The sequence below is a fragment of the Pieris napi genome, chromosome 17 (genome assembly GCF_905475465.1).
Source record: "Pieris napi chromosome 17, ilPieNapi1.2, whole genome shotgun sequence".
Taxonomy (NCBI): Eukaryota; Metazoa; Arthropoda; class Insecta; order Lepidoptera; family Pieridae; genus Pieris; species Pieris napi.
In genome coordinates this window covers 6,068,469-6,084,866 of record NC_062250.1, presented here as the reverse complement: position 1 = coordinate 6,084,866, position 16,398 = coordinate 6,068,469, and the positions used below count along the sequence as shown (strand labels likewise).

Below are 16,398 nucleotides of genomic sequence, written 5' to 3'. Positions count from 1 at the left end.
ACTCCTATTCTATCTATAACAAAGACGATGGAATGTATTTGGTGGGTGAATGGATGACACACGATTCATTTTTCTCGACGCCATATTGAAAAATTCTGGTACTAAATTTTATTTCTACGCAGTTATGTTGCATGAATTTTATTAAAACGGAAGTCAAGAGAAATGAATCATAATAAAAGCACAATTAAAATTATATGAACTAAAAGTCAAGAGATACCAATTAATAAGGGCGCTTTGTTACTAACGTAAGTTAGTACAGCCCTTTGACTTTTGTGTATGGACATATCACATAAACCTATTCACAGTTTTAAAAAAACCTAATTGTAGTCTGTGACTCAACTCTTTACTCTACTTAACTCTGTAATAAAAATCATGCTTTGCAAGAAATGATTTATCTAAATAAGTAAAATATTTTAATGTACTATATAAACAATGGCAACATTGATTTAATAACTTTATTATTGACTATGGCCAATTTATCAATGAGTACGTGTACTTAATCCCACTCGTTCGTGATATTTTATATAAGTACACCTAAATATTGATAAAGAAGCTACAATAAAAATTTCAATAGAAGTAAAATCTATGTAAAACAACCGATGAATAACATTAAAATATCATACATTTATAATAGAAATAAACTTTGCATTGGTAGGTATGTGCTTACACTACATGAAGACATAAAATAATTTCAAATATAGCAACACTAAAATATGAAACAAATTATTCAATGACTTTCATTCATCGCATCTCACTAATATTATCTTAATTACTCAATATCATTTATGATTAATTTAACTACATACATTCTCTATAGATTCACCTTAACCTACAAATATTTAAGACAAATAAACCTAATGAAAACATGGTTAATTTTCTAAGTAACAAGACCCCGTGAACTTATGCATAAACATGTTAATTTTATATTATTATGTTAGTTCAAGTATTTTAAATTTGCTTTACCGCATTCCACGTGGCGATCAAGAGGTCATTCACCCCAAGATCGTGACGTCACAACTTGACCTATCAGCGATTTCAAAATTGATTCAGTTTTCGTTATAGTTATTCCATATTCAAAACATAAATAATTGTTATGAATTGTGTATTTTACAGAAAGCTTTTTTGATTATTCATTTCTTTTTAAAAACGCCTCGTAGCAATTATATTGTTTTGATGTATAGGAAATTTAAAAAGTTCCTAATACATACATATTATATCCATTAATGAAGGTATTTATTTAATATGATTACTACTTATGATTATATATGTAAATAGTTCACCGAGCTTGGTTACAAAATGTATTATATATATGTATATATAGTAAATAATACTATAACTTATCTACGTTTTAGATTCAAAATGTATACAATATAACATGAACATAACTATATCAAAATTTTATCGTCGAAATTCATATGAATTATTGAGCAAATTATATTTCATACACCTGCTCGATAATGTTGAAATATCAACAGTAAAACGGTTATTTTTTTATATACTCTACCTATACATTATACTTAAATATAAAATAGTGAAATAGTGAGAGTCTGTAGAGTAAAATTCACTACAAGTTAATAATATGTACAGGAATGCAGTGCAAGAGTGAAAAAAAAAACAATTAGGGTCTGTTTCACAATGTACTAAGTTCTACATAAGTTCCAAATTAGCTATTTATTACTTATTGGTACGATAAACACTATTGTTGAGTTTCACGACTGTCAGATAGCGCTCTTCGTCACATAAAGTCCATCATAAGCTATGAGTCCGATGAATGTCAAATAGCACAATTTATCTTCCAAATAATTTATATGTTGCATAGCTATTTGGGACTTTATCCATACATTGTGAAACAGACCCTAAGTGTAGAATAATAACTCCCAATAGGTGTTAAGTTGATTTGAAATAAACAGCTACGATCGAGAAACCTCTTTGCATTGAAATTAAAAGGAATAAATACTTATATTCATTTTCTTGCAACCCTGTGTATTCTACAATTTGTGATATTTTGAATTGATGACTTTCAACTCGCCAAACATTTTTAAATTAAGAACCTAAAAAATCAAATCAATTTTCAAATAGAATTGTTTTTTCAATAAACTATAAATTGTGGGATATTTATTTGAAAGATTTAGGTTATCTTTAGTGTATTTGACAGTTGAAATACATCATTTAATACATTATCTATAATAGGATATACTTATATTATTTTCGAAGTAAACATCCGCTACTCTCTAAAGATTTTGTATTTTATCTAATTAACCTACTAAATTATGTACATTGTTCTAAAAGTCATTTAATTTTCACGTTTTTTTCGATTAAAATGATAAACTCGTGCTCGAATACGCCGATACTTTTGGCACATTTTGGTGAGAAGGTGATAAGCGATTACTATATTACGAAGACTGCATGTAATATTTAGTAGTCAATAGCTCAACTGAGGTCGAAAAGAAGTTGCAAGGGTCTTTTGCGAAAAGGCTTTTATTAAATTAACGTGTAATAGGGTATTTTAATTGCTCAATTAATACCCGTTCTAGCCGTAATAGTTCCCGTTTTCAAAATCAGTTGTTCCAAAAATATTGTTGATTTTTTTGGAACTGATTCAAATTGCAGTAGCGCCTGTCAATACGAATGAGACATAAATGCTTTGAAAAGAAATTGCAATAGGAATTCAAGCGGCGACAGTGGTTCTAGTAAATTCGATCAAAAGGCCTTCCTGCGCCGGCGTTTCCAATACATTGAAATTTTAGAAGTTACGGAGTACCGATGTATTACATGTATGATATGAATGTGTGACTGAGATAACATTCTTCAAAACCTTGGTTGTCTCTTTCTAACGATGTGCAATACGGCCTAGCAATGTTTTTATGTACTATTAAGTACATATGTAATCTATAATAAATATTACTATAGGATTAAGTATCTAAGATGTCTTTTTAATACCACAATATTTTGTCAAATACATGTTACGTCTAAAAATTCGTGATATAATTCATAACAGATTAATAATTCAACAAAAAAATTCGCTGTTATCTGTGCCAATAAATTTTTTGAGCAATTTTTTTCTGAAACGTTCAGAAATTTAAGTTCTCCAAAAAAAATACTTTTTAACAAGCAATCTAACTTTGCTCAAGATATTTATGTTATAAATGTGAAAGTATCGAAAAAAATTCATATGATTTAACACTTTGAAATATTCAAGTATCCATTACTTTAAACAACCTTTTTTTAACTGTCTCTTCAACATTTAATCAATCCACATTATAACGGAACGTTTTAAAACGCAATAAACATACAAATAAATAAATGATTATCACAAAGAACCTATAAAAATAAATTAAAAAATCTAAACTATCTGAAGATAAAAAATCCAACACAAACGTCAAAAACACGTTCCGTTATACGTCGCAAGCGCAAGTTCACTGTCATTTCGACGGTCCATTCGGTGATGGGCCGTCAACATATCGGTGAACTTAAAATCGGAATTCGTCCATTCACAAATAGCAGTCGGTTGGTCAATACACCCAGCAGACGGGGACCCATTGGGGAGTGGATCGCAAACGACCCAACGCGGCTTCCAGCTGGGCCAAAGTGTCGTCAATGTCATTATTCACTATGGACAGGTCGAAATAGTGCCCGTACGTCCGACGTAACTGCTCGGACTCGCGTACTAGTACTTCTAGCGAGCCGTCGTACTGAAAACAAAAACGGGTATTTAGTGGTTGCAATTTTATTCGTTTAGTAATTTTTAAATATAGAACCTTTTTTATTCACAAAACAGTTCTATAATAAAGTACTTAAGGCACAGAATATTAAAAAAACATTAATTTTAAATAAAGAACCATTTTAATCCACAAAACAGTTCTATAATAAAGTACTTAAGGCACAGAATATTAAAAAAACATTAATTTTAAATAAAGAACCATTTTATCCACAAAACAGTTCTATAATAAAGTACTTAAGGCACAGAATATTAAAAAAACATTAATTTTAAATAAAGAACCATTTTAATCCACAAAACAGTTCTATAATAAAGTACTTAAGGCACAGAATATTAAAAAAACATTAATTTTAAATAAAGAACCATTTTAATCCACAAAACAGTTCTATAATAAAGTACTTAAGGCACAGAATATTAAAAAAACATTAATTTTAAATAAAGAACCATTTTAATCCACAAAACAGTTCTATAATAAAGTACTTAAGGCACAGAATATTAAAAAAACATTAATTTTAAATAAAGAACCATTTTATCCACAAAACAGTTCTATAATAAAGTACTTAAGGCACAGAATATTAAAAAAACATTAATTTTAAATAAAGAACCATTTTAATCCACAAAACAGTTCTATAATAAAGTACTTAAGCACAGAACATTATAAAAACATTAATTTTAAATAAAGAACCATTTTAATCCACAAAACAGTTCTATAATAAAGTACTTAAGGCACAGAATATTAAAAAAACATTAATTTTAAATAAAGAACCATTTTAATCCACAAAACAGTTCTATAATAAAATACTTAAGGCACAGAATATTAAAAAAACATTAATTTTAAATAAAGAACCATTTTAATCCACAAAACAGTTCTATAATAAAGTACTTAAGGCACAGAATATTAAAAAAACATTAATTTTAAATAAAGAACCATTTTAATCCACAAAACAGTTCTATAATAAAGTACTTAAGGCACAGAATATTAAAAAAACATTAATTTTTAAATAAAGAACCATTTTAATCCACAAAACAGTTCTATAATAAAGTACTTAAGGCACAGAATATTTAAAAAAAAAACATTATTTTTAAATAAAGAACCATAGTAATCTTTTAATTTTTTTTTTAATTTCATATAAATGAACAAATTGAATACTCACATCCGCAACGTTATTGAGAGGCGGTGCAGCAATGAACACGACGTAAGGAGCGAACTCCGCGGTGCGTAAGATCTTAAGCGCTTGAGGCTCAACGTCCAAAATAGCTATACGTCGCTCAGAGTGGATTCGACGTATTGTTTCCAGTTTCGTGCCGTACATTGCGTCTTCGTGTGTGCCTGTGTTTAGTTAAAAATTTAGAATACATAAATGAAAAAGTGGTGAGGCAGTGTTGGCCTAGTGGCTTCAACGTGCGAGTCTGATCACTGAGATCGTAGGTTCGATCCCCGGCTGTGCACAAATGGAATTTCTGTGTATGTGTGCATTTAACATCCCCTCGAAGGTCGTGAGGAAACCGGCTTGCCTTAGATCCAAAAAGTCGACGGTTTGTGTCAGGCACAGGAGGCTGATCACCCATTTGACAAATGATCATGGAACGGACACAGAAATCTGAGGCCCAGACCTAAAAAGCTTGAAGTGCCGCTGGTTTTTTTTAATGCATAAGTACAAGCCGTCGGAAATATCTGCGAACCTCGCTGGAATGCGCATTTTAGTGTTTATTGTTTCTCTGTTTGGTGAAATATTACATAAACTACCTATTTAGTGCTGTATGTAAGATGGGTAGGACTTCAAGTAGGTACGAGTATCAATAAAAATAAGTACCAATCAATGTATTTTATTCAACCCTGACTATAATAGCTAATAAGAGGTTAGGCGAGATCCTAGAAAAGTTGTTTGCTAGCGCTTATATCAAGCATTGGTTTGAATTGAAAATTGATTTATAAATTTATATAGTGTGGAAACGCGACCTGAATAACAAGAAAGTTTTTTTCTTGACAAACATAAAAAGAGTTAAGTAAAAAAGACCTAGATTTATTCCCGAAACAATTCTTAAAAGACCGGCAACGCACTCGCGAGCCCTCTGCTATTAGAGTGTCCAAGGGTGGTATCGCTTAACATCCGGTGATGTTAAGTGACCGTTTGCCCCATATTATAAAAATGTGCATCTCGGAATTGATAACTTAATTATGTTGAACTATAATATTACATTCTGGAAAGTTCCGAGGATCATCTTCATTCATAATTTTTTTAAATCACTTTCCTAAACGGTGATTGTTATAATATGCTCACTGTCATCAGTAAATCTCTAAGGGCCGATTTACATTATCTTAGTGTTTAGCAGAGTGCTTTAGGATAGTACTTTAGTTGAAACATGTAAACGCTACGCTAAAGAACTTGCCTTTCAAGTTGTACTAAAGCACTCTCCTAAACACTAAGATAATGTAAATCGGCCTTAACGCACACTAAACACTGAGTAGAGAGAGATTTCGTCTGTACGAAATATGGATAGCGCTGCGAGTAAGAGTGAGGCAGGAGTCTGTGTCTCTGTCTGAGTGGCGCCGTAACGCGTTACGTAACGAAGCGGTTTATCCCATAAGAAGTTATCACTTTAAAAATTCACGTCGCAATGTGCCGTTGAAAGTATTTTTTATGGTATTTGATTAAAATTTATACGTGCTATTTTTAGTAGCAGTTAAATAATTTACGGTCACATTGTCAATAACACATTAGAAATCAATATAAAACTTATTCATACCGTATTCTAAATATTCATTAGCCGCGATGTCCGCCATCATTTCGTCGTGGGACACGAAGTAATAATGTCTTCCGTTCTCTTCGTCGGCTCTCGGGGGGCGTGTTGTATCTGGTATAATTGAAAATATACAACTATTTAAACGGCATATTAAACATATTCTATTGTTTCTACGATATATGTAACCATATATATAATTATGGACGCACAGCAGTGTTGACCTAGACTTCAGCTTGCGACTCTGATACCTGAGGTCGTAGGTTCAATCCCCGGCTGTGCACCAATAGTTTCATTCTATGTGTGAATTTAACATTCGCTCGATTGGTGAAGGAAAACATCGTAACGAAACCGGCTTGCCTTAGCTTAGGTTTTCTAGAAAAGAGGTGCCGTTATCTAACGGTCGTAATTTAACGTTGGGTGACGTTCACCCAATCGTTGTCTATAAATAACATCGGAGTAGGTTTTCTAGAGAACGTTAAGTGTCACCGTAATGTCAAATAGTGTCATTTGCATGACGGCCGTCATAGCGGTAATCAACATTAGTTCAACGTTTTTCGCGTGTAGCGGTGCCCATATTTAATAAATTCAGTGAGTGGAAACGTGACTTGAACGAGCGAAAATGATAGGGTTTTTGGCAATATGTTAAAAATTAAAGCCTGTTATTAACAACCGTAAAATGATTGTTCTATATTTATTAATTATTTTCGTGAGATCTTTGCGCTTCATGCTTGCTGCACAGAGATTTATTATTAGGTTTCAATTTGGTTAGCTTCAGTTGCAGTGTGCCCTTCCCCCCCCAAAAATCAAATAGCCCCCTTGTTGGGCGTGGGCCCCACGCTTTGAAACACTGAACTAATCATTCCTTTTCGTATTATTGTCATTACGTCCTCTTTTTCCCCGAGCTCATGTATTTCACAATTGCTTGCATTTTTTAAATAAATATGTATTGTTAATTAAAACTGTAATATTTGTCAACAAATTCGTATTTTCTTGTATTCATGTCTTGCATGGAATGTTGCAACATAAACTGTTTCAACCATTGATATTCTTTCAATGGAACTTTGAGTTTTTTTAAATTTCAGTTGAATTTCAATATTAAAAATTTCAAAAAGCTTTAAATAAAGTACTTGAATTTGCGAGTGGGTTTTTGAATTGTATATCTATGACATATAACGTTGATAGTATTGAATAACGTATAAGAGAACAATTTTATTGAATAAAAACAAATTACATTTCGTCGGATTTTTTTGAGCCGTTTGAACGCCACGTAATTTATTGTCATTTGTGTAGATAGGAATTCTCGACTGATTCAACTGAGACAGGGAATTGGCCAAAGCCGAAAATCTTTATTGAGACTGGCCATCTACAGAGGAGATAATAAACACAAGACGGTGCGTTACAGGTGGGTTCTAGAATGTCAATCTAACTTAAGACGGGATTGCGACTTGAGATACATTGGAATAAGAACTTTAGATAGATATATCTTCTCTTCTCTATGGTCCTGTACCTCATAGGTACATCACAATTACACAATATCAATTTTTTTTTTAATTAATATATTTTTTCAGTTTTGATTGGGAGTTTTCAATACTTACGTGGTATTGGGTAGGCGTACAAGTCCGGGTGACGAGAAATAAGCGTGTTCTTTATGTGACGGCGTCCCACTCCGTGCGCGCCAAGGAGTACTATAGTTTTGCGTTGGAACGCTAAAAATTGTTTAAAATGTTTTTATTAAAATTTCAATTTAAACAAAGAATTTTATGAAGGATTAAAATTAGGAATAGTTTTTACTATAAACTGTTGATTAACCTTCTGTACCCATTAAACAACAATATATTAAAAATTTCGCTTATTGTAATAAACAAAATATGGATAAAAAAGAAAAAAAATACGTTTGACAAATACGCTCTTAAAACTTGTTTTGGTTTCTGGCTGGTTACGAAATCTAAATAAAAAAAAGAAACATCGGCTTTAGGCACATTCATATTTATTGTACTTTTAAAAATCGAATCGTGTTGCTGGCATATGATTGGTCTAGAAACGTTGACCAATCACAATCAAGCATTCGCAATTTTCAATAGTGTATTCTAGCCCTTTACTATAATTTAAAAACTTACTTGGTAATTTAACGACTTCTTCATATGTCACCACATCGAGTTGGTCGAAGACAGCATTGTGTTTTGCTAAGTATTTGTCTTTAGCTTGTTTCTTCTTCCGACCAAATATTGAACAGTTCACTGAAACAAATTAACTAATTATGTGGCGGAGCCTATTAAGAAAATTGTTTTTATATTAAATTTCTTTAAATAATTATGTATAATCTGTGACAACACCAATGCGCCGTGTACTTTGCGCGCGCAAAAAGCTGTCAGATTTGCATCGGCCGCTGTGCGACTGTTTCTAAGAAGACATCTCAAACGGTTTGCACCAATTACAATCAATCTTTCCATTATCCATTAAAATAATAAATATTAGTGGTAATTTCCAGGTATTATTTTCAATAGAAAATCAACGCAGCAACTACTATTGGTAATATAAAAAGCTTGTTACAAAATACAGTCGTAAATCTTAGTTTCGGTATAATAATACAATGAATTACCTGTATTCTCACATCCGTCGGTGTGAGAGACGCATCCGTCAGCTCCTAGCGGCATAACATTACAACACAGTCATGCAAACAACTTGGCATGGATTCGACAACGGCATATATGGCAACTACAATAATCTTGGGAAATGTTTTTATTCGATATGCATTTCTTTTTTTAAATATGAGATAGCCAGGAATATAATTTTAAAAATAGAATAGTTTTGTATTTTAAAAGTTTTTTTTTAATCTGTCTAAAAATACTGGCCAGGTTTAAAAAGTAAATCGGAATAACACGAAAGGACACACATCAAGATAATTTAGTTTTTATGTCATTTAGACTAATTAAAGACGAAATTACCGCGATAAAATTAATATTCATTAACTTAGCCTTATACTTGTTATCGTATTATGCTGCGATTATAAATAGAAAAACATTTCCCAAGAGAAAATCGGTTGGGTATTTCAAGACTATTCAACCATGTTTTAGCCTCCTAATTACTCTATATTTAAGGCCATTTCCTGGTCTATGCTATTGATAACCCATATCTTCGGGTTTACTAGTAAATCTTGAATTATAACATGAATTTAATAAAATTATATATAATTTATAGCAAATATACCAAATGATAATAATTTAATCACGGAAAGCGTCGCCTAAAATTGGTCAACATTTAGACAAATCGAGCAATCCTCGGATTTTTTCAAAAGTGCATATAATACTGTCTCTTTTTATCATAGCATTAAAACAATTTGACAGAAAAACACGCAGGCTATTGTTTGGTAAAGTAACAAGATTTACTGATCTTTTAAATGACAGTTATTGAATCGTTTAGAGTCTGGCTAATGAAAGAAGATAATTGAATTATTAACTTTCGGATGGCAACACAGAATGTCATTGAATTTCTTAGGTTAGTATGATTTATTGTCTTGATACTTCTTGCAATTACTAATTTTTATTTCTATTATATATTTTTTCCGAATAGTTAACAGGTATAATAGCCTAAACTTTGTTTTTTGTTTTGGATTCTGATTTTGATTATTCCGAATAAAGTTGTGTTTTATGATAAATAGTAAAAGACTAAATACGTATGGTATTTAATTTCATAGAAATATACCTAGTTACTATCATTGAAAAAAATAATAGAATAAAATCAAGTATGAAGTAAGTTTAATCCACAAAATATATCAAACTTTTAGGGATACCATACTATTTTTTTTGAATTTGCCGCGCTTTTTCGTTATCTGCTTTCATTAGCCAGACTCTACAGTGATATTACTATTTTTTTCAGCTGGCAAATTAGTTATTGAACCAGGAAAGGGCCTAAGAATGTTATCAATATGTTTACATATATGTACTTGGAAGTTATTAGCCACACTGGTATAGATACCATGCAAGGGCTTCGACACTTTTACTTTAATAGGATTTCAAAGGACTTTTTTACTGTCATAGGATTTTACATACAATAATGAAATGTTACATACCAACTGTAGATTCCAAAGATGGTTGAAAGAAAGAAAATATATTAACGCCCGGGTGCTTTATCTAAATACCAGTCGTTACGTGTCATAGATTTTATTGCGTATAATAAATTATATTCAAAATGTAAATATCAATTTAAAAAAAAAACGATTTTTGAATACAGAATATATCATTTTTGAATTTAGAATATTATTTTCAATTTTTAAAATATTATATCGGAGGAAATTTTTAAAATTTAAATTTAGAATACTAATAAAGTTAGTAAGATTTTATTATAACTATATATTCAAGTTTTTGGTTATGAAAACTAAACAATGAAAACGACATATCTACGTCAAGTAGCAAGTACGCAGCTGGTATGTTAGATATAGAACCTGAGTATAATCTCGATTTATATTTATCCAATCTGGCAATGTAAACTAATGCACATAAATACTTAATATATGTTACTTACATAAGACATTATTCATAGAGGTACTATTAATGACATCATTCGAACACATGTCTTCAGGGTTTAGAATTGCAACCACTAGACTCTGACATGAATGATGACACCAAAACCTTCATATGTACGTTTATGAATAAGTTGCTCTCATTTATTAATGTTCATTTTTAAATACAGCTAATGTTCTTACATGTAAAAATGCTTACGCATTCTAACAATTAAGGCTAACGAACGAAGCTTACATTTAAATATTTAACGAACATCCCCAAACAGTCTAGACACACATACAATGCTCTATTAAAACGCGCATATATGTTATATATAACCCATTCCTATACTAAGTATATTTATTACAGTTCAGTATAAAAAGCAACAAAAGAACGTATAAATAAGCATATCCCAATAGAAGCATTGTTACTACACAAATGTCTTGGCAAGACCTTAGATTTCCCTTTCACTCAGATTTAGGTCGCCATTAAACAGGTCGAAAGAAAATCAGGCCTCCCATTCAGTGAACAGCTGATCAGCCAACATTTTTTAAAATTGGAATATTTTTATCAAGCCCGTTATTGATAATTCAAAGATATCACTTTGAAATTAGAACATCACAGACGAAGACGAACAAAGTTTGAATTAGGAATTTAATCAGTGGAGAACGGTTTTAAATTGTATTATTTTTTTAATGTCAAATATTTAATGTCTATTCATAGAAATTTTTGAATTTAGAATATTCCTTGGTAAGTTAACATTTATTTTGAATTAAGAATTTTTTTCTTTTTTTAGAGTATTGAACAGCAGACAAAGTAATTTAAATTAAATATTGAGTATAGATAAAGCCAAATACAATCCAATTAACAACATGTGGTTAAAATTACCACTATATAACAACTCAGATCGAACATTATACGGCCATCAAAATATAACAAAACACATTTTATTAAACCTATTACGACCGCAATTCGAAGGACCACATGACATGCAATTATGCGGTTGTATATCAAGAACCATTGATGTAATCTGTATCTAAATTTAATTGGAACAATATTTTTAAAAGTTCGATAGCTATAACTTGATTCTTAAGTGAGGCGAAGGGCGAAAAGATTCGTTGATCTTAAGGAATTTGGTATAATATATAGCGGATTTTTGCATACAGCCGGCGACAATAAGAAAGCAACCAAGAGGTGAGCCACAGCAGGATTGTTAATATGTGTTAAAGACGTCACTAGCTACTTATTTTTTTATTTTCGAACACATTTGGAATATTGCTTCTTCATGCAAATATTGTAGGATTTTCAAAACGGATAAAATTAACTTGGGTTTTTACTTTTTTTTGGTAGGCGCACGAGATGTGGCTTTTCGACAATCTAATTTCGTCTATTTTTCTTATTCGGCTTATTGTTCAGTTGCTATACGCTGATATCTAATTTTTTTAACAATTTATCTAAGACATGAAGTAAATTATAATAAACTGTTTTTGGTTAAAATAACTAAAACTTAAATTTTACAATAAAAATTATAACAAAATTGAGAAACAAAAACGGATTTACATAAAAAAACAAAATTATCCAACCGGCTCAACACTGCTTTAAACTAAATATATAAAGCGTTAAACCCTTATCTAAAACTTCACACAAACTACCGTACTAACATATCGTTTCAGTAACTAACCTTGGTCAGTATTAGATTTCTCTGCAGCGGCGCAAGCAGCTCTCCATTCTTGAAGTTCAGGACTTGGTATGAGTCCAGCCGAACCACCCGAGGCATCCTTTCGAGCTTGCCACCAGTGTGAATCATCCTTGCTAATAATCTGTAGAAAGTCATGTATATACAGTTAACAATGAAAGGGAAATTCTATAGATTTAAAATAATAAACATAAAAGTAGACACAAGATGTAATTTGCCGTTTTACCTGTTATGAACACAGCGCTTAACCCTGTAACGTCCAATAGCGACCCATTTGTACCGCGAAATCCTTGGGATCAGCTCTACGGATATTGAGAGAACTACATATTGAGAGTTTCATCATCGGACGTCAAGTCAAAATACAAAATACCATCCGTACCACCTCAACGTCCGTCGTTCCACAAATGAGCGTTTCGGAAGGCCCACTGAAGTATTTTCGAACCAACTCGACTTAGGGTCCTTCAAGAAAAGAGCGTACCTATTTTTAAAAGGACGGCAACGCACTTGCGGGCCTCCTGGCAATGTGAGTGTCCATGGGGGGCGGTATCACATAACATCAGATAAGCCTCCTGTTACATTAAATACATCGAAGTTATACAAACACATCGGAATCGGCTTTTGGAAGTTGAGGCAGTTTTATTTTGTTAATATATTTACTAACTCAAGGCTGACAAAGATGGAATTAACTCAAAATCGGATGAAATCAAAAACTTTCAAACTTCACATCACTCTACGTAATTGGTTCGAAAGTTTAAATTAAACCACTTTGGATTAATTCTGTTGAAATTCCGTATAAATCAATGTACCAGAAAATTGAATACAGCTTAAAGATCGACAAATGTTGATAGCATTATCTCAATTAATTTCGAAAACAATTTTCTTGCAAATTACAAAAAATATGGCAATACCATTAATTGGACGTGTATGGCAATTAAAATGTATGGTTTTTATAACATTCGTATTTATATTATATTAATTTATTAAGGTTTGTATTATTTAGTATTTTACCACGTGTAGTAGATAAGATTTAAAACTTTAAAAAAACATATGTTCAAAATTTTAACACCCAATACGTGAATTAAGTTATCTTTCAATCCAAAACTATTATTGAAATTGATCTTAGGTTTACGCTTAGCGTTAGCAGGTTGTAGCGAAAGAAAATCTATATATGTACATTGAAATTAATCGCAAAATTTGTTGCTAAACTCGAAGAAGGCAATTGGAGCAGATTTTTCTTCTTCTCCATAGGGGTTATATGAAGAGAAAAATTGGAAAGAAATATTTAGAAAGATTGTATTATTTAGTACTAAGGTTTTTATTCCGAAAAAGGGAACAGTCTCTATGGAGTAGCATAGCAAAATGTTCCATATGTTATTATGTAGCTATTAAAAAGGCAGGCTAAGTAAAACGTTTATTAAGACGAAACGAAGTTCGCGGAATCTAGACCTAGTATTGATGTCTGAAATATTTTTGATCCAGTACGATATCAAAAGCAATTTCTTAATTTAAGTCAGTGAATTCTATAAAGACTTACTTGTAGAATATCTCCTGTAGTGAAAGCTATCCCCGCTTGAGCGCAAGGTATCAATTCATCTTCCAATGGATCATAGTCGAATTGCGCTCTGACGAAAATCTGCAAGAAAACACTTTCTATATCTACTAGTGAACACATAGACATTTACGATATACATTGTAGCATTTATACCGTAGATTCTGATGATATAACTAATGGTGATGAGAATAATGACGATGTGAACGTGGACTACAATGTGCTTGTAATATTTGAGACAACTAAACAATTACAATCTAAAATGAGAATAATGAAAGTGATGGCAAGAACAACAAGCGCACAGAAACGAAACGGGGACGCGTAGCCATGCCCGAATGTAATAACACATAGTCCAACATGAATAACATAAATTAGCGATACTACTTACTAGAACGGGCGAAGGCTTAATCCGGAATAGCTAGTAAGGAATAAAACAGAAAGTTTTTAGTAAAAGTTTAGGAAGCTCTATTGGATTTATGTGCGCTTGTCGACTTTCAACTACAAGTCAAAGCGCCACACATCTATTTAATCACACATTACTACTTATTAGTTTTTGTTATTAGTCAAACAGCATTCCTAGTACAGCCCAGGGATCCAAACAAACTAATTATTAGTCATATTACCTCGCATGGTGGAGGCGCGGAACGGTATGAGGGAACTATCTTGAATGTCACGGAACCTCTCGCTTCGCGCTGAAAATTTAAAGTTCTTATATGATGGCTGGCATGACAATAATTCAAATTGGACACTTCAAATTAAATCAGTCAATTGTAATGTAAGACACGTTTTCGGTATATTATTTATTTAATACCAAAATCTAAAATGTGTCAAACTTTTAATAATAATAAGTTATTTGGTAAGAATATGGTACAAATATGTTATTGTGGTACAATTTCGCATATTCTGCCACACATAATGGCGTGTACATTGGTCTTAAAAGGTAGAATAAAGTTACAATTACGTTACATATACATAGATTATTATTTAACCTCTATACCTCTAGACTATAGTGTGTGAACTTTATTTTAAAAATTATAACCTATTAAAATAAATAATAAATCGATTAATAAATGTATTAATTTAGATTCATTCTCAAGTGCTTCAGGCCCTCTTCTATGTCAACAATGACACAGAGTGTTGTTTATACCATCTACAGTATTAAGGAGAGTTGATATCAAAAGACGTCAAAGTTTACCAGCATTCTTTGAAGCTGTGCGACCGATTGGTTAGCGACGGGTGTTCCATTGATCTCCTTGATCTCATCTCCGACGTGCAGAGTTGCCTGCCGATGGATCATTCCTCCATGCATAATCCGGGCCACAATGCATCGACCTTCGTCTGCCAACTTCAGTGTTATACCCTGCAATCAAAATAATATGTGTCGTATTAGTTCATACAACGACCACTATTAGTCTTGACTTGATTGAGCTATCGCGGAATATGTTTCAAAGGAGTATTAAGAATATTCATAGCGCTAAATCACCTGCATCATGAGCATACCCTACATACACACCTTCATGTAAATACCCTCACTTTCACACAACACAGCAGAATTAGGTATTACTTTTTGGAAATTGCATCTCACAGCTCATCCTTCTTACGCAATACGTTTAGGATCTCCACCATAGGCCAATAAGCTGCCCACCTCCTATATGTTATCCTCCATTTTATAAAAAAAAGGGTGCGTGTACTTATGTACGCGCGTAAGAAGTTATACTTCTTTGGCATTATTAAAAATAGTTTTTGATTGCATGCAAATAATTAATTACAATTAAATTATCAAAGACTGGAAAAGGAGTAATTATAGTCAATAAAGTTCAGTTTACATTTGAAAAATTAAATAAATAAATATTTATTATTATTCTCTTACATTAAGTGTAACATAAATTCTATTATTATTCGAATGTTTGTTTTTAAATTATGTCCAATGCCGTAGCATCTTCCTTGGGCAACTTCATTCTGTTAATTTTGTGTCACGGTGCGCGCGCATCGTAAAATTTCACTCTCATCAATTTTTCATAACTTAAAAAATATATTCTTGTATTATTTTAGATTAAGGTTGGTTATTATAAGATTTGGTTATGCGCTTCTTGCAATTTACCCCTCATATTTCTTTTTTTTAGATTTTTCCTTACTAGGGTTGCCTGGAAAAGATCGATTGTTAGCGATAAGGCCATCTGATGCATCCCTT

General features: G+C 31.8%; 1 protein-coding gene across 6 annotated transcripts in view; it reads right to left on the bottom strand.

Annotated features, from left to right (window-relative positions):
- Window positions 1-3,100: 3,100 nt before the first annotated feature.
- The window catches only part of LOC125057956 (peripheral plasma membrane protein CASK), a 201,849-nt gene continuing 188,551 nt past the window's right edge, over window positions 3,101-16,398 (bottom strand). For 2 of the 6 annotated variants that reach the window (XM_047661920.1, XM_047661925.1), the window contains 12 exons: window positions 15,403-15,567; window positions 14,831-14,899; window positions 14,596-14,625; window positions 14,193-14,291; window positions 12,644-12,782; window positions 10,533-10,535; window positions 9,063-9,107; window positions 8,581-8,700; window positions 8,059-8,169; window positions 6,467-6,574; window positions 4,873-5,048; window positions 3,101-3,692 (listed from right to left, as the gene is read on the bottom strand). In XM_047661920.1, the coding sequence (XP_047517876.1) occupies window positions 3,513-3,692; window positions 4,873-5,048; window positions 6,467-6,574; window positions 8,059-8,169; window positions 8,581-8,700; window positions 9,063-9,107; window positions 10,533-10,535; window positions 12,644-12,782; window positions 14,193-14,291; window positions 14,596-14,625; window positions 14,831-14,899; window positions 15,403-15,567 (1,245 nt within the window). In that variant the 3' untranslated portion in view covers window positions 3,101-3,512. The remainder of the gene's footprint in view (window positions 3,693-4,872; window positions 5,049-6,466; window positions 6,575-8,058; window positions 8,170-8,580; window positions 8,701-9,062; window positions 9,108-10,532; window positions 10,536-12,643; window positions 12,783-14,192; window positions 14,292-14,595; window positions 14,626-14,830; window positions 14,900-15,402; window positions 15,568-16,398) is intronic. The other 4 variants (XM_047661922.1, XM_047661921.1, XM_047661924.1 and 1 more) reach the window with 4 other exon arrangements.